At 44.5% G+C, this 17,807-nt stretch overlaps 1 protein-coding gene across 1 annotated transcript; it reads right to left on the reverse strand.

Annotated features, from left to right (window-relative positions):
• Nucleotides 1-316: 316 nt before the first annotated feature.
• LOC121538596 (E3 ubiquitin-protein ligase synoviolin) lies at nt 317-16,747 on the reverse strand. The gene is made up of 16 exons (XM_041846757.2): nt 16,283-16,747; nt 12,651-12,802; nt 12,460-12,552; nt 11,978-12,130; nt 11,766-11,814; nt 8,162-8,265; nt 7,874-8,000; nt 3,927-4,026; nt 3,694-3,759; nt 3,413-3,529; nt 3,051-3,211; nt 2,701-2,850; nt 2,274-2,411; nt 1,885-2,068; nt 1,686-1,789; nt 317-1,533 (listed from the first exon to the last, which is right to left on the reverse strand). Exons 2-16 carry the CDS (start codon nt 12,780-12,782, stop codon nt 1,337-1,339), a joined length of 1,875 nt encoding a protein of 624 aa, XP_041702691.1. The 5' UTR covers nt 12,783-12,802; nt 16,283-16,747; the 3' UTR covers nt 317-1,336.
• Between the last annotated feature and the right edge of the window lie 1,060 nt (nt 16,748-17,807).

Raw genomic sequence — 17,807 nt, forward strand, 5'->3', positions numbered from 1 at the left:
TTAATGTGAACACGGAGGCGATAGGTTTGCCACCAGCTGAGTACAGCTCGTGTTGGTCTGTCCTTCCTAGATAGCAGAGATGAATATTCAGCTCACGATAGAGAACCCATCCATGTAGTACATCCCAGTGGTCCTCTGTAGCTCAGCTGGTAGAGCACGGCGCTTGTAACGCCAAGGTAGTGGGTTCGATCCCCGGGACCACCCATACACAAAAAAATATGTATGCACGCATGACTGTAAGTCGCTTTGGATAAAAGCATCTGCTAAATGGCATATTATTATTATTATTATCCCAACAAAGACGTGACCTGAGACCTTCATTTCAATGGTTTATTCTGCAGTATGTACAGATCATCCTATTAAAACTATTTTTACAGTATGTACAGGTTAAATCAACCCACTTTCCTATTCAGTTATAATACACCCGCCCACAGAAAAATCTTGATATGCCAGAAATTAGGGAAAGAAATTACAAAAAGAAAAGGTATAACGTTGTCCATCACTCGGGATACTATGGCTACACCCTATTCCCTAGCTAGTGCACTACTTGACCAGAGACCTGTGCACTATATAGGGAATAGGGTGCCATTTCAGACAAAGCCAGACTGCAATTTAACATGGCGTCCTTTAACTGGATGGGTCAGACCTCCCTGTAACACGGTCTGACAAGCAGGAGAAGAAGAAGAGAAAGCAACCTCAGTTGGATCAACTCCATGGTAGAAGGAGAGGAACCGGTGACCTGAGATTTAGAACACTCCACTTTGTTGTCACTGACCAAGAAGTCAGGTCTGTATTTGAAGAACTCCGGTCTCAGGTCATGTCTGTATTTGAAGAAGTCAGGTCAGGTCTGTATTTGAAGAAGTCAGGTCAGGTCTATTTGAAGAAGTCAGGTCAGGTCTGTATTTAAAGAACTCCGTTCTCAGGTCAGGTCTGTATTTGAAGAAGTCAGGTCAGGTCTATTTGAAGAAGTCAGGTCTGTATTTGAAGAAGTCAGGTCAGGTCTGTGTATTTGAAGAAGTCAGGTCAGGTCTGTGTGTTTGAATATCACTCCTCAGTATTGGTGAAGAGTGGGGAAACAAAACACCTGCATATGGATCATAAGATGTCAGGCAGTAGAAAAAGAAAATATCTTGCTTTTATGTGTTCCAACAACAACAACAAAAAAGGTTGTGGAACAACAGGAACACAACATGTTCCTCCTTCCTCTCTCTGAGTTTAAACAGAACACAGAGCCAGGAGGGGGAAAGATACATAAAATACAGCTATTATTGATTGGTAATCAATAATAATGCATTGATCGATAAGTCCGTTCCCAGAATGCATCAGTGGGCATGTATCAGTGGTCAGGAGGAGGGGGTGTAGTCTCGAGTTTGCGGAGACGACGGCGCCTCAGCTCCGAAGGGTTGGGCTCTCCGTCTCCCCCAACTTCTTCTCCATCCCCCTGGTCTTCACTGTCGCCCAACGTGGTAGAGTCTGGCTGGGAGAAACCTGTGGCCCCGTTCACAGCTTCAGCTTCAGGTTCAGCTTCAGCGGCTGGAGAGAGGGACAGAAACAAAAGTGAGAAAGGAAATGCGTCTACAGTATAAAACATGCCGCTTCAAAATCCCACTAACGGCTAGTCCGGATTCCTAACTGAATGATTCTGGTTCACTTCACAATGTCAGTTAGTCAATAGGAAGACTCACCTGTACTGCTCTGACAGTCATTCTCCTGGGTTTCTGCACTAGCGGAGGGAGGAGATGATCCACTGGCCTCGCCAGCAGAGCTGCTGGTTTCTGACCGAGGAGGACTGAGGAGGAAAGGAGTAGTATGATTGTCACATGTTAAAACAATAAAAGAAAGATGTGGTTTTCCCACATAAAAATGAAACAAGGCATTCAGTACGTGAGTGTGGCGACGGTAGTGAGGTAATGGTGGATGTTGAGCATGGCAGCGTCCAGCAGAGTGTGGATGTTGTGGAGACACTGCAGTCTGGCCTCCAGGCCTCTACGGCCCTCCTGCTCCAGCTCCCTCAGCTCAGCCTCTGACATGGTGGACAGGGCCGGGGGAGGAGGGGGCATGGCTGACACTAAGACGGAGCACACAGGGTAACAAGGTTATTCAAGATTCCAGCCTTAATACAGATTTGTGAACATCTCTGCCCTCTGCAACAGCCCTCCATAGGCAACAGGGTAAATAAGAACTGAACTGTTGCTAGAAATGTTGAAAAATGGTGGCCCATCTACAGTACTATTTTATGTGAAGGAGTAAGTGGGAATGACTCCAGGTCTTACCAAACGGTGGAGGTGGTGGCATAGTCAGCCACGGAGCTGAGGGGAACAGTGGGGGTGGGAAGGAGGAGAAGGGGAACCCAGGCATAGGGCCTCCTGGAGCAGCACCGACTGTACTGGCCCCAGCGGACTGACTGGTGCCTGATTCACACAAGGAGAAATTATGACTTCAAATGTTCACAGAATGTTAGGACAGACACTTCAGAGCTGATCTCCCAGACCCAGAGGAAACATACTCCTGGACCAAAAAGCATGCTCAATTGAGAATCTCTATTGAACGTGCCATTTCGTCATCTAGGTCAGGGAAAATACCACTTTAATTGGCTATATAGAATGTGGAGATTGGTCTGCGTCTACCCTCCCATTCAGAAAAGACAGGCATCTGTCAAAATGTCAGTCTTAAGTACCAGAGAGTAGAAATGAGACTCACCAGCTCCCTGAGTCTGAGCTGCTTCTGTGGCCTGAGGGGCGTCTGTGGCCCCTGGGGCGCCAGGAGCACCAGCAGGGGGGGCCGCTCCAGGGAAGGGGCCCCAGAAAGGAAACAGCCCTGGGGGGAAGTGGGGCATCATTCCAGGACCAACTAGAGGAGACAAGAGGGAGACGCATGTCAGTCAGCTGCTTGGGAGTCAACCCAGTTTATATCTAGTAACTTCATGAAACTATTACTAGGTTACTATCAGATATCTAAATATTGAACCTGTTTCAGTTTAACTAATCAGTGCAGATTGAGCCGTTGCGATATTTGACGTTAGACGTGTTGCTCCGTGTGGCGCTACCCACCGTTCCCAGGTGGACCAGGGACAGGGGCGTTGGCTGGTGCTGCTGGAGCAGGGGGCTGGGCAGGGGCTGGGGCGGGGGGCTGGTTGGGGTTAGAGGCCCGGAGGACATCCATACGACATGTAGGACACGTCTGCTGTCTCTGGAACCAGGAGCGAAGGCAACTGGGATACAACATGTAGGAAAAGGTTAGTTAGCTACACCGAGTTGGTGACTTAAACAGCAGAAAACCAACAGGATCAGCCCAAACAATAAATGGGACAAAAATGCCTAGTCAAATATTAAAAATAAAAAAAATCTTATTTTCTACTTTCTGATACCGTTCTGTCTAAAATAAGTATAGCGTAGATGTACCCATAAAATACCTTGAGTGGAAGATATGGTTGCAGGGAAGTTTCTTGGCTCCAGTCACCATTTCTTCACGACAGATGATACACACGTTGTCTGAAGCCAGCAGATCTTCAGGAGTGGCATCTGGGTAACTGCAGAGATACAAATAGAGTTCATTGGACATTGACTAGTCCACTGACGTTTAGTCAATGTTTTTCATCCTAAATGATGAATATGGTAAGAGGAACGATTTTTTTTTATTTTTTAAATTGTGGATACACAAAATAACCAAGAAACGGATGCATTGCACACTCACAGTGTATTCATGTTGCGGATGGCTCGCCGGGACATTACTGCATCCGTTACAGCTTTCTTGAACTGCCTAAAAAGAACAAAATCCAGAAATTCAAGTGTTCTAATGGTTACATCTGCCTCTAATAACAACTAAACAATAGAGAAGACAATCTGTTGGCCGGATTCAGACTAGGTCCAAGAATTTAGAGTGGTATCTTTATTCTAGGGTTCAGAGTAGCTGTGTTGGTTGCTCACCTCATAGCCAGGTACATGGGCCGGATGGCGAATAGGGGGAAGGTGTGCACCTTTATCATGATGGTCATGAACGCCATATACAGAAGGACCTTGATGAAACCTGGGAGGGAAGAGTGGGGAGATTTTAATGTCTTAAACATACATATATATATAAACACACACATTGAGGGAAAAAAGTATTTGATCCCCTGCTGATTTTGTCCGTTTGCCCACTGACAAAGAAATGATCAGTCTATAATTTTAATGGTAGGTTTATTTGAACAGTGAGAGACAGAATAACAACAAAAAAATCCAGAAAAACGCATGTCAAAAATGTTATAAATTGATTTGCATTTTTAATGAGGGAAATAAGTATGACCCCCCTCTGCAAAACATGACTTAGTACTTGGTGGCAAAACCCTTGTTGGCAATCACAGAGGTCAGACGTTTCTTGTAGTTGGCCACCAGATTTGCACACATCTCAGGAGGGATTTTGTCCCACTCCTCTTTGCTGATCTTCTCCAAGTCATTAACGTTTCGAGGCTGACGTTTGGCAACTCGAACCTTCAGCTCCCTCCACAGATTTTCTATGGGATTAAGGTCTGGAGACTGGCTAGGCCACTCCAGGACCTTAATGGGCTTCTTCTTGAGCAACATTTTTGACATGCGTTTTTCTGGATTTTTTTGTTGTAATTCTGTCTCTCACTGTTCAAATAAACTTACCATTAAAATTATAGACTGATCATTTCTTTGTCAGTGGGCAAACTTACAAAATCAGCAGGGGAACACTGTGTGTGTGTGTGTGTGTGTATATATATATATATATATATATATATACATACATACATACACACACATACATAGTTCTGGAAAAAATTAAGAGACCACTGCAAAAAATTTTTTTTATCAGCATCTCTACATGTATGACAGCCATTCCATTCCAGTGTCTGTTGAATTCCAACACAGGCACACCTCATTCTACTGAATTAGGTACTGATTAGGTGATCACATGAACCAAATCTTATTTGATGAGGAAAAGTATAAAAACCACTGCTGTGGTCATCACTATCCTCTTGCAATAGGACCAGCTGGATGGCAAAAACAGTGCTAATAGTACCTCAAAAGTAATATTAATTAAAAAAATAACTATTGACCATGCCAAAAGACTTGAAAAGGAAAGTTGAGTGAGGAAAAGAAGGGCTCAATTCTGGCTTTACTGGCAGAGGGATACAGTGAGCGTCAGGTTGCTTCTGTCCTTAAAATTTCAAAGACGGCGGTTCATAAGAACAAGGTCAAGCAGCAGACATTGGGGACAACAAAGCTACAGACCGGCAGAGGGCGAAAACGACTCTACTGACCGGGATGACCACCAACTCATTCGAATGTCACTCAACAACCGTAGGATGACATCAAGTGACCTACAAAAAGAATGGCAAACTGCAGCTGGGTGAAGGGCACGGCGAGGACGGTTCGAAACAGGCTCCTAGGGGCAGGGCTGAAGTCGTGCAAAGCTAGAAAAAAGCCCTTCATCAATGAGAAGCAAAGAAGAGCCAGGCTGAGGTTTGCAAAAGACCATAAGGATTGGACCGTAGAGGACTGGAGTAAGGTCATCTTCTCTGATGAGTCCAATTTTCAGCTTTGCCCAACACCTGGTCGTCTAATGGTTAGACGGAGACCTGGAGAGGCCTACAAGCCACAGTGTCTCGCACCCACTGTGAAATTTGGTGGAGGATCGGTGATGATCTGGGGGTGCTTCAGCAAGGCTGGAATCGGGCAGATTTGTCTTTGTGAAGGACGCATGAATCAAGCCATGTACAAGGTTGTCCTGGAAGAAAACTTGCTTCCTTTTGCTCTGACATTGTTCCCCAACTCTGAGGATTGGTTTTTCCATCAGGACAATGCGCCATGCCACACAGCCAGGTCAATCAAGGTGTGGATGGAGGACCACCAGATAAAGACCATGTCATGGCCAGCCCAATCTCCAGACCTGAACCCCATTGAAAACTTCTGGAATGTGATCAAGAGGAAGATGGATGGTCACAAGCCATCAAACAAAGCCGAGCTGCTTGAATTTTTGCGCCAGGAGTGGCATAAAGTCACCCAACATCAATGTGAAAGACTGGTGGAGAGCATGCCAAGACGCATGAAAGCTGTGATTGAAAATCAGGGTTATTCCACCAAATATTGATTTCTGAACTCTTCCTAAAGTTAAAACATTACTATTGTGTTGTTTAAAAATGAACATGAACTTATTTTCTTTGCATTATTCGAGGTCTGACAACACTGCATCTTTTTTGTTATTTTGACCAGTTGTCTTTTTCTGCAAATAAATGATCTAAATGACAATATTTTTATTTGGAATTTGGGAGAAATGTTGTCAGTAGTTTATAGAATTTTAAAAAACATGTTATTTTTACCCAAACACATACCTATAAATAGTAAAACCAGAGAAACTGATAATTTTGCAGTGGTCTCAATTTTTTCCAGAGCTGTATATATACACACACACACACACACACACACACACACACACACACACACACAGGACCAGTTTCCTGGACCCAAAACAAGCCTAGTCCTGGACTAAAATAGAATGAAAAGCATGTTCATTGAGCATGCTAAGAAATGTGGCTTAATGTGGATCCAAGAAACTGGACCTTTAAAGTTGTACAGCAAGTGTAGAGTATCTTTAGTGATAAAGGTATCATACCAGTGAAGAGCTCAGTGTACAGAGGATCTTTAGTGATAAAGGTATCATACCAGTGAAGAGCATCTTTAGTGATAAAGGTATCATACCAGTGAAGAGCTCAGTGTACAGAGGATCTTTAGTGATAAAGGTATCATACCAGTGAAGAGCTCAGTGTACAGAGGACATTTAGTGATAAAGGTATCATACCAGTGAAGAGCTCAGTGTACAGAGGATCTTTAGTGATAAAGGTATCATACCAGTGAAGAGCTCAGTGTAAAGAGTATCTTTAGTGATAAAGGTATCATACCAGTGAAGAGCATCTTTAGTGATAAAGGTATCATACCAGTGAAGAGCTCAGTGTACAGAGGATATTTAGTGATAAAGGTATCATACCAGTGAAGAGCTCAGTGTACAGAGGATATTTAGTGATAAAGGTATCATACCAGTGAAGAGCTCAGTGTACAGAGGATATTTAGTGATAAAGGTATCATACCAGTGAAGAGCTCAGTGTAAAGAGTATCTTTAGTGATAAAGGTATCATACCAGTGAAGAGTATCTTTAGTGATAAAGGTATCATACCAGTGAAGAGCTCAGTGTACAGAGGATCTTTAGTGATAAAGGTATCCTACCAGTGAAGAGCTCAGTGTAAAGAGGATCTTTAGTGATAAAGGTATCCTACCAGTGAAGAGCTCAGTGTAAAGAGCATCTTTAGTGATAAAGGTATCATACCAGTGAAGAGCTCAGTGTACAGAGTATATTTAGTGATAAAGGTATCATACCAGTGAAGAGCTCAGTGTAAAGAGGATCTTTAGTGATAAAGGTATCATACCAGTGAAGAGCTCAGTGTACAGAGTATATTTAGTGATAAAGGTATCATACCAGTGAAGAGCTCAGTGTAAAGAGGATCTTTAGTGATAAAGGTATCCTACCAGTGAAGAGCTCAGTGTAAAGAGCATCTTTAGTGATAAAGGTATCATACCAGTGAAGAGCTCAGTGTACAGAGTATATTTAGTGATAAAGGTATCATACCAGTGAAGAGCTCAGTGTAAAGAGGATCTTTAGTGATAAAGGTATCATACCAGTGAAGAGCTCAGTGTACAGAGTATATTTAGTGATAAAGGTATCATACCAGTGAAGAGCTCAGTGTACAGAGTATATTTAGTGATAAAGGTATCATACCAGTGAAGAGCTCAGTGTAAAGAGGATCTTTAGTGATAAAGGTATCATACCAGTGAAGAGCTCAGTGTAAAGAGGATCTTTAGTGATAAAGGTATCCTACCAGTGAAGAGCTCAGTGTACAGCATGTAGACTGCTTTGTTGTCCCAGGGGCTGTCACTCTGGAGGTGGACAGTGTGGAGGGTGTACTTGATGAAGGCGGTGAGCACCATAGTCATCAGGATGGCGTACTAAACAACAACAGTGTTAATATTTAGAGGAGGTGTACTGAAGCATAACCAACTGCTTTGATTCATCAAGACAATAGATTACTTCCAAACAATGTGGCAGGTATATAGGAATAAAGTGTCACATGACAGATTTAAAATAAATCACAAATAGTTTTACGAACCTCAAATCCAAAGACCAGTTGGACAGAGGCCCCCCGTGTGATGATACTGTGACAGGCATGGTTGACGAACAGGAAGTCCAGAACTCCCAGCAACACCATCAGAGCTATGAGAGAGAGAGAGACGCAATGATTTTAGATCATCTGTTCACGCCTACCAGTCATTTTGACTGAACACACTAGTAAAGGTCTAGAGGTTCTTGGCCAGATATGCCAGTTGCGTTATCAAGCTACAAGGTCGATGTTTCGTTTTACTGGTGTGCACCAGGTGCAGCAGTCTGATATATTTGCATATAGCTTTAATTTAAGAAACACCCGTTTCACATACAGTACAAGTAAAAAGCTTGGACTCATTCAAAAGGTTATTTATTTTTACTATTTTCTACATTGTATAATAGTGAAGACATTAAAACTATGAAATAACATATGGAATCATGCAGTAACCAAAAATGTATTAAACAAATCAAATAGCTACCCTTTGCCTTGATGACGGCTTTGCACACTCTTGGCATTCTCTCAACCAGCTTCACCTGGAATGCTTTTCCAACAGTCTTGAAGGTGTTCCCACATATGCTGAGCACTTGTTGCTGCTTTTCCTTCACCCTGCCGTCCGACTCATCCCTAACCATCTTAATTGGGTTGAGGTCGGGGGATTGTGGAGGCCAGGTCATCTGATGCAGCACTCCATCACTCTCCTTCTTGGTAAAATAGCCCTTACCCAACCTGGAGGTGTGTTTTGGGTCATTGTCCTGTTGAAAAACAAATGATAGTGGGACTAAGCCCAAACCAGATGGGATGGCGTATCGCTGCAGAATGCTGTGGTAGCCATGCTGGTTAAGTGTGCCTTGAGTTCTAAATAAATCACTGACAGTGTCACCAGCAAAGCACCCCCACACCATCACACCTCCTCCATGCTTCACGGTGGGAACCACACATGCGGAGATCATCTGTTCACCTACTCTGCGTCTCACAAAGACACGCGGTTGGAACCAAAAACCTCACATTTGGACTCTAGACCAGAGCACAAATTTCCACCGGTCTAATGTCCATTGCTCGTGTTTCTTGGCCCAAGCAGGTCTCTTCTTCTTATTGGTGTCCTTTAGTAGTGGTTTCTTTGCAGCAATTCGACCATGAAGGCCTGATTCACACAGTCCCCTCTGAACAGTTGATGTTGAGATGTGTCTGTGACTTGAACTCTGTGAATCATTTATTTGGGCTGCAATTTCTGACGCTGGTAACTCTAATGTTCTTATCCTCTGCAGCAGAGGTAACTCTGGGTCTTCCATTCCTGTGGCGGTCCTCATGAGAGCCAGTTCCATCATAGCGCTTGATGGTTTTTGCGACAGCACTTGAAGAAACGTTCAAAGTTCTTGAAATGTTCAGTATTGACTGACCTTCATGTCTTAACGTAATGATGGACTGTCGTTTCTCTTTACTTATTTGAGCTGTTCTTACCATAATATGGACTTGTTCTTTTACCAAATAGGGCTATCTTCTGTATACCCCCCACCTTGTCACAACACAACTGATTGGCTCAAACGCATTAAGGAGGAAATCAATTCACAAATTAAACTTTTAAGAAGGCACACCTGTTAATTGAAATGCATTCCAGGTGACTACCTCATGAAGCTGGTTGAGAGAATGCCAAGAGTGCGCAAAGCTGTCATCAAGGCAAAGGGTGGCTATTTGAAGAATGTCAAATATAAAATATATTTTGATTTGTTTAAGACTTTTTTGGTTACTACTGTTATTTCATAGTTTTGATGTCTTCACTATTATTCTACAATGTAAAAAATAAAAATAAAAATAAAGGAAAACCCTTGAATGAGTAGGTGTGTCCAAACTTTTGACTGGTAGTGTATGTGACTAAATCAGTAACACGATTACAGTACTGATATACACTGTAGGGTCTTTTAAAAGACTCTATAACCCATACTGTAATGTAAATATATACCACTGAAGGGCCCATGACAAGATATTGTATATCACTGAGTGGGCCTTGAACAGCTTAAAAATATACACTGCTCAAACAAATAAAGGGAACACTAAAATAACACATCCTAGATCTGAATGAATGAAATAATCTTATTAAATACTTTTTTCTTTACATAGTTGAATGTGCTGACAACAAAATCACACAAAAATTATCAATGGAAATCAAATTTATCAACCCATGGAGGTCTGGATTTTGAGTCACCCTCAAAATTAAAGTGGAAAACCACACTACAGGCTGATCCAACTTTGATGTAATGTCCTTAAAACAAGTCAAAATGAGGCTCAGTAGTGTGTGTGGCCTCCACGTGCCTGTGTGACCTCCCTACAACGCCTGGGCATGCTCCTGATGAGGTGGCGGATGGTCTCCTGAGGGATCTCCTCCCAGACCTGGACTAAAGCATCCGCCAATTCCTGGACAGTCTGTGGTGCAACGTGGCATTGGTGGATGGAGCGAGACATGATGTCCCAGATGTGCTCAATTGGATTCAGGTCTGGGGAACGGGCGGGCCAGTCCATAGCTTCAATGCCTTCCTCTTGCAGGACCTGCTGACACACTCCAGCCACATGAGGTCTAGCATTGTCTTGCATTAGGAGGAACCCAGGGCCAACCGCACCAGCATATGGTCTCACAAGGGGTCTGAGGATCTCATCTCGGTACCTAATGGCAGTCAGGCTACCTCTGGCGAGCACATGGAGGGCTGTGCGGCCCCCCCAAAGAAATGCCACCCCACACCATGACTGACCCACCGCCAAACCGGTCATGCTGGAGGATGTTGCAGGCAGCAGAACGTTCTCCACGGCATCTCCAGACTCTGTCACGTGCTCAGTGTGAACCTGCTTTCATCTGTGAAGAGCACAGTGCGCCAGTGGCGAATTTGCCAATCTTGGTGTTCTCTGGCGAATGCCAAACGTCCTGCACGGTCTTGGGCTGTAAGCACAACCCCCACCTGTGGACGTCGGGCCCTCATACCACCCTCATGGAGTCTGTTTCTGACCGTTTGAGCAGACACATGCACATTTGTGGCCTGCTGGAGGTCATTTTGCAAGGCTCTGGCAGTGCTCCTCCTGCTCCTCCTTGCACAAAGGCGGAGGTAGCGGTCCTGCTGCTGGGTTGTTGCCCTCCTGCGGCCTCCTCCACGTCTCCTGATGTACTGGCCTGTCTCCTGGTAGCGCCTCCATGCTCTGGACACTACGCTGACAGACACAGCAAACCTTCTTGCCACAGCTCACATTGATGTGCCATCCTGGATGAGCTGCACTACCTGAGCCACCTGTGTGGGTTGTAGACTCCGTCTCATGCTACCACTAGAGTGAAAGCACCGCCAGCATTCAAAAGTGACCAAAACATCAGCCAGGAAGCATAGGAACTGAGAAGTGGTCTGTGGTCACCACCTGCAGAACCACTTCTTTATTGGGGGTGTCTTGCTAATTGCCTATAATTTCCACCTGTTGTCTATTCCATTTGCACAACAGCATGTGACATTTATTGTCAATCAGTGTTGCTTCCTAAGTGGACAGTTTGATTTCACAGAAGTGTGATTGACTTGGAGTTACATTGTGTTGTTTAAGTGTTCCCTTTATTTTTTTTGAGCAGTGTATAACCCATACTCACATAACACCCTGAAGTGGAAGATCCAGGATATATTAGGACTTCTCTCCATCTGAGTGAGAAGGTGGAAAAATACCATCAGGACAGACACTTGCTTTCCTTTCACATTCACTGCCACTTTATAGATGGTAAACATGCTTGTTGTATAGTAACTAAAATGTCTTAACTATGTGAAATATCTATAGAAATGTAACAGCCATGTAATAGCCTCTCACAAAGTCCACCCTGTCCTCGGCCAGCCAGTGGAAGCACTTGATGAAGAGCAGCAGGGTGAAGAGTGCTACGAAGCGGGGAGAGAAGTCATCTCTGAACACTGTGAAGGCCAGACACGTCTCTGTGACAGCATACCAGGACCGCTCGATCAGATGCTGAAGGGAGAGCAAGTTGAATATTAGTTATAAACTTTTTACACTTAATCATACTTACCCAACCTGTACTGGCTTTGATATTTTCTTTTCAAAATGTTCCTTTCCAGCATGAGTCTAACAAATATGGTGGATGTGTAACCAAGACAACGCAGTACAGCTTGGCTCAGCTCAGCCGCGTGAAGAGGGTATAATGGTTGCATCACAGGCCTAAGCAACAACAGCATCACATAGAAGTCCAGTGCCAGTTGTCAAGCAATACAGATCTGGTACTCTAGTAAACCAAACAGGAAGTAAACAAAACGCTGAAATAACACATCGTTGGTCCACACCTCCATCTCTGCAGCTCTCAGCTGTCCGAAGAAGACTTTACGCATGAACTTTCCCAACAGGAACACCAGCACAAAGGCCTGGATGTACAACACCTGCCGCAGAGAGGAGAGGAGAGGAGGGAAAGCCACGTTACAGACCACACATCTGATAAACATGTGAAAGGGGAATGTAGAGAACGGTGTGTACTCACCGCTATACTGGGGCTGCTTTTGGTCAGGTAGACCACAGTGGGGTAGAACTGGTGTTTCAGGAAGTAGGCGTGGCCAACCACTGCGCCAGTCAGAGCCAGACTGGTGGCAGTCACCAGGGCCGCACGCACCATGGTGCAGGCAGTATCTACAGCTGTGTGGTAGGAAGACAGGACAACAGTCAGACACTATCTACAGCTGTGTGGTAGGAAGACAGGACAACACAGTCAGACTCTCTACAGCTGTGTGGTAGGAAGACAGGGCAACACAGTCAGACTCTCTACAGCTGTGTGGTAGGAAGACAGGGCAACAGTCAGACTCTCTACAGCTGTGTGGTAGGAAGACAGGACAACACAGTCAGACTCTCTACAGCTGTGTGGTAGGAAGACAGGGCAACACAGTCAGACTCTCTACAGCTGTGTGGTAGGAAGACAGGGCAACACAGTCAGACACTATCTACAGCTGTGTGGTAGGAAGACAGGACAACAGTCAGACACTATCTACAGCTGTGTGGTAGGAAGACAGGACAACAACAGTCAGACACTATCTACAGCTGTGTGGTAGGAAGACAGGGCAACAACAGTCAGACACTATCTACAGCTGTGTGGTAGGAAGACAGGACAACAACAGTCAGACACTATCTACAGCTGTGTGGTAGGAAGACAGGGCAACAACAGTCAGACACTATCTACAGCTGTGTGGTAGGAAGACAGGGCAACAACAGTCAGACACTATCTACAGCTGTGTGGTAGGAAGACAGGGCAACAACAGTCAGACACTATCTACAGCTGTGTGGTAGGAAGACAGGGCAACAACAGTCAGACACTATCTACAGCTGTGTGGTAGGAAGACAGGACAACAGTCAGACACTATCTACAGCTGTGTGGTAGGAAGACAGGACAACAACAGTCAGACACTATCTACAGCTGTGTGGTAGGAAGACAGGACAACAGTCAGACACTCTACAGCTGTGTGGTAGGAAGACAGGGCAACAGTCAGACACTATCTACAGCTGTGTGGTAGGAAGACAGGACAACAGTCAGACACTATCTACAGCTGTGTGGTAGGAAGACAGGGCAACAACAGTCAGACACTATCTACAGCTGTGTGGTAGGAAGACAGGACAACAGTCAGACACTATCTACAGCTGTGTGGTAGGAAGACAGGACAACAGTCAGACACTCTACAGCTGTGTGGTAGGAAGACAGGACAACAGTCAGACACTATCTACAGCTGTGTGGTAGGAAGACAGGACAACAGTCAGACACTATCTACAGCTGTGTGGTAGGAAGACAGGGCAACAGTCAGACACTATCTACAGCTGTGTGGTAGGAAGACAGGACAACAGTCAGACACTATCTACAGCTGTGTGGTAGGAAGACAGGGCAACAACAGTCAGACACTATCTACAGCTGTGTGGTAGGAAGACAGGACAACAACAGTCAGACACTATCTACAGCTGTGTGGTAGGAAGACAGGGCAACAACAGTCAGACACTATCTACAGCTGTGTGGTAGGAAGACAGGACAACAACAGTCAGACACTATCTACAGCTGTGTGGTAGGAAGACAGGGCAACAGTCAGACACTATCTACAGCTGTGTGGTAGGAAGACAGGACAACAGTCAGACACTCTACAGCTGTGTGGTAGGAAGACAGGACAACAGTCAGACACTCTACAGCTGTGTGGTAGGAAGACAGGACAACAGTCAGACACTATCTACAGCTGTGTGGTAGGAAGACAGGACAACACAGTCAGACACTATCTACAGCTGTGTGGTAGGAAGACAGGACAACAGTCAGACACTATCTACAGCTGTGTGGTAGGAAGACAGGGCAACAACAGTCAGACACTATCTACAGCTGTGTGGTAGGAAGACAGGGCAACAACAGTCAGACACTCTCTACAGCTGTGTGGTAGGAAGACAGGGCAACAACAGTCAGACACTATCTACAGCTGTGTGGTAGGAAGACAGGGCAACACAGTCAGGCAATCAGAATGTAGAGCAGCCCTTGTCATTTCATAATTTGGAAGGTATCCAATTGTTTCCTTATACCTCACTAGCTAGCTAACAAGTAACAACCAGTGAATAAATACATGTATGTTGACAGCTGCCTAGGGGCAAGTGTAAACAGAGCAATGTTTGAACTATACTAAACAAAAATATAAACGCAACATTCTACAATTTCAAAGATTTTACTGAGTTAGTTCATATAAGTCAATAACTCAATTGAAATAAAAAAAAAGGTAGGCATGGATCAGAAAACCAGTTAGTATCTAGTGTCACCATTTGCCTCATGCAGCGTGACATCTCATTCGCATAGAGTTGATCAGGCTGTTGATTGTGGCCTGTGGAATGTTGTCCCACTCCTCTTCAATGGCTGTGCGAAGTTGCTGGATATTGGCAGGAACTGGAACACGCTGTCGTTCAAATCGATCCAGAGCATCCCAAACATGCTCAATGGGGGACATGTCTGGTGAGTATGCAGGCCATGGAAGAACTGGGACATTTTCAGCTTCCAGGAATTGTGTACAGATCCTTGCGACATGGGGCTGTGCATTATCATGCTGAAACATGAGGTGATGGCGGCAGATGAACGGCACAACAATGGCCTCAGGATCGTCACGGTATCTGTGCATTTCAAATTGCCATCGATAAAATGCAGTTGTGTTCGTTTTTCCATAGCTTATGCCTGCCCATACTAACCCCACCACCACCATGGAGCACTCAGTTCACAACAGCAAACCGCTCGCCCACACGACGCCATACACATGGCCTGCTGTTGTGAGGCCGGTTGGACGTACTGCCAAATTATCTAAAACAACGTTGGAGGCGGCTTATGGTAGAGACATTAACATTCAAATTCTCTGGCAACAGCTCTGGTGGACATTCCTGCAGTCAGCATGCCAATTGAACGCACCCTCAAAACTTGAGACATCTGTGCCATTGTGTTGTGTGAAAAAACTGCACATTTTAGAGTGGCCGTTTATTGTCCCCAGCACAAGGTGCACCTGTGTAATGATCATGCTGTTTAATCAGCTTTTTGATATGCCACACCTGTCAGGTGGATAGATTATCTTGGCATAGGATACATGCTCACTAACAGGGATGTAAACAAATTAGAGCACAACATTTCATAGAAATAAGCTTTTTGTGTGTATGAAAAATGTCTGGGATCTTTTATTTTTGCTCATGAAACCAACACTTTACATGTTGCGTTTACATTTTTGTTCAGTGTAGATTGACATCTTCATTCAATTTAATCAAGCCTTCATTTCGTCCAAACTAAAACTGCATTGTTGAAATGCCACATGTAATCTATCAAGCTAGGTAGATGTATCAGATGGCAAGTTAATAACAAGATAGCTAACAAGACAGCTTGCTTAGTTTGACATTATGCTAACATCCTATTCAACTCAGCCACACAAAGCTAATACCTAGCTAGTTAGCTAGCTAACAATGCACGATTATAGTTGAGGGGATGTGTTAGCTAATCTGGGCTGGAAGAGATTGCTAGCTAGGCTGCTCTTTCTCTGAATAGCCAGCTATCTTAGTAGTTAGCTGTACAGTAATGTCACTGCAGTGCGAAACTAATATGGACAGCCAGATAGCTAGCTAACGTTAGCTACTCACGGATTCGATGTCGTTTTCGTCACGGAATGCACTTGCTGAGCTTGTTCCAACGCCTTGATTGGGGCGTTCAGTATGATTACAACATGTATCAGGTCCCTCAACTAACTATATTACGACCAATTACTTTTTTACTTCTTCAAGCGTTTCACGGTCTATTTTACTAACATGTATACCCCAGCCCCAAAGACGCCTGAGTCTCTGATACGTGTTTATCTTTGGCTTGCTGCTCCAAGTGGCCACCTCACTTCCGGGGAAATTCAAACTAGCTAACTAACAAGCGATTCAAGGAAATATGCGTTCGATGGAAACCGTTTGTCAACTGTTAAACGAAGAAAAGCAATTGGATAGCAAGCTAACTGACGTAGCATTCCAATATAAACCGTGAAACTCAACTTTCCCGTCAGTGTTGTAACTAATAGCTAGCTACCGTTAGCTAACGGACTGTTCTCAATGGGAGCGCATTGGTTTCCACACCGGCGTACCCCGGCTCATTTTGGCATTGGATTTGAGTGGCGCAGTGGTCTAAGGCACTGCATAGTGGCTGTGCCACTAGAGATCCTGGTTCGAATCCAGGCTCTGTCCCATGGGGCGGCGCACAATGGCCCAGCATCGTCCAGGGTAGGGGCGGTAATGGCCGGCAGGGATGTAGCTCAGTTGGTAGAGCATGGCGTTTGCACCGCCAGGGTTGTGGGTTCGATTCCCACGGGGGGCCAGTATTAAAAAGATAATGTATGCACTCACTAACTGTAAGTCGCTCTGGATAAGAGCGTATGCTAAATGACGGAAATGTAAATTTGTGCCCTGGTGACAGTAAGACCATATTTTAGTAGACATGCGGTAACAACCCAACGCGGACCAATAGTTGAACAGGGATCAATATTTCAACAATGGTGGTCTGGCAAGTTAATTTCCTACCACGTACTACCGCCTATCAAATGATGGGTTTTACTTACCGTAATAATTGTAGTGCCGCACCATTAAAATGTCAGCATCGCAACTAAAAAGTACCCACCAATGCTTGTTTTCCCCTAGAAATTGTCCTGACAACAGACAAGTACGGACCAAAAATTTTTTACAAACAAAAAACTGGTGAATGAAATGTAGTCAGTGTTACCCATTACTAGTTAACTTTGTGCTAATGAAGTTGATCCTGTCATATCAGAATAACGCCACTAACTGTACCCTACACATAAACTTACCTTGCCTCCACAAGATCCAAAAAAAGACACAAAATGGTTAATGAATACAGAAAGTAATTCTGTCACTTGAACATATACTGCCCCATGTAGCTCAGTTGGTAGAGCATGGCGCTTGCAACGTCAGGGTTGTGGGTTCGTTTCCCACGGGGGGCCAGTATGAAAAAACTTATGCACTCACTAACTGTAAATCGCTCTGGATAAGAGTGTCTGCTAAATGACTAAAATGTAAAATGCATGTACAGAGAATCGACAACTATCGTTGACATTGATAACTTTATTGATGAGAGTTCTAATCTGATTAGAAGTTTCTAGCTTGTCACCTGTTC

The sequence above is a fragment of the Coregonus clupeaformis genome, chromosome 3, assembly GCF_020615455.1.
Source record: "Coregonus clupeaformis isolate EN_2021a chromosome 3, ASM2061545v1, whole genome shotgun sequence".
Lineage (NCBI taxonomy): Eukaryota > Metazoa > Chordata > Actinopteri > Salmoniformes > Salmonidae > Coregonus > Coregonus clupeaformis.

What these genes read in the sequence shown, in the direction of transcription:
- LOC121538596 (XM_041846757.2), bottom strand. Translation starts at nt 12,782, where the DNA reads ATGGTGCGTGCGGCCCTGGTGACTGCCACCAGTCTGGCTCTGACTGGC. An exon ending in CCCATGTACCTGGCTATGAG is followed by an intron (nt 3,760 to 3,926) that starts GTGAGCAACCAA and finishes TGTTCTTTTTAG; the next exon opens with GCAGTTCAAGAAAGCTGTAA. An exon ending in TGACTGTCAGAGCAGTACAG is followed by an intron (nt 1,534 to 1,685) that starts GTGAGTCTTCCT and finishes CCCTCTCTCCAG; the next exon opens with CCGCTGAAGCTGAACCTGAA.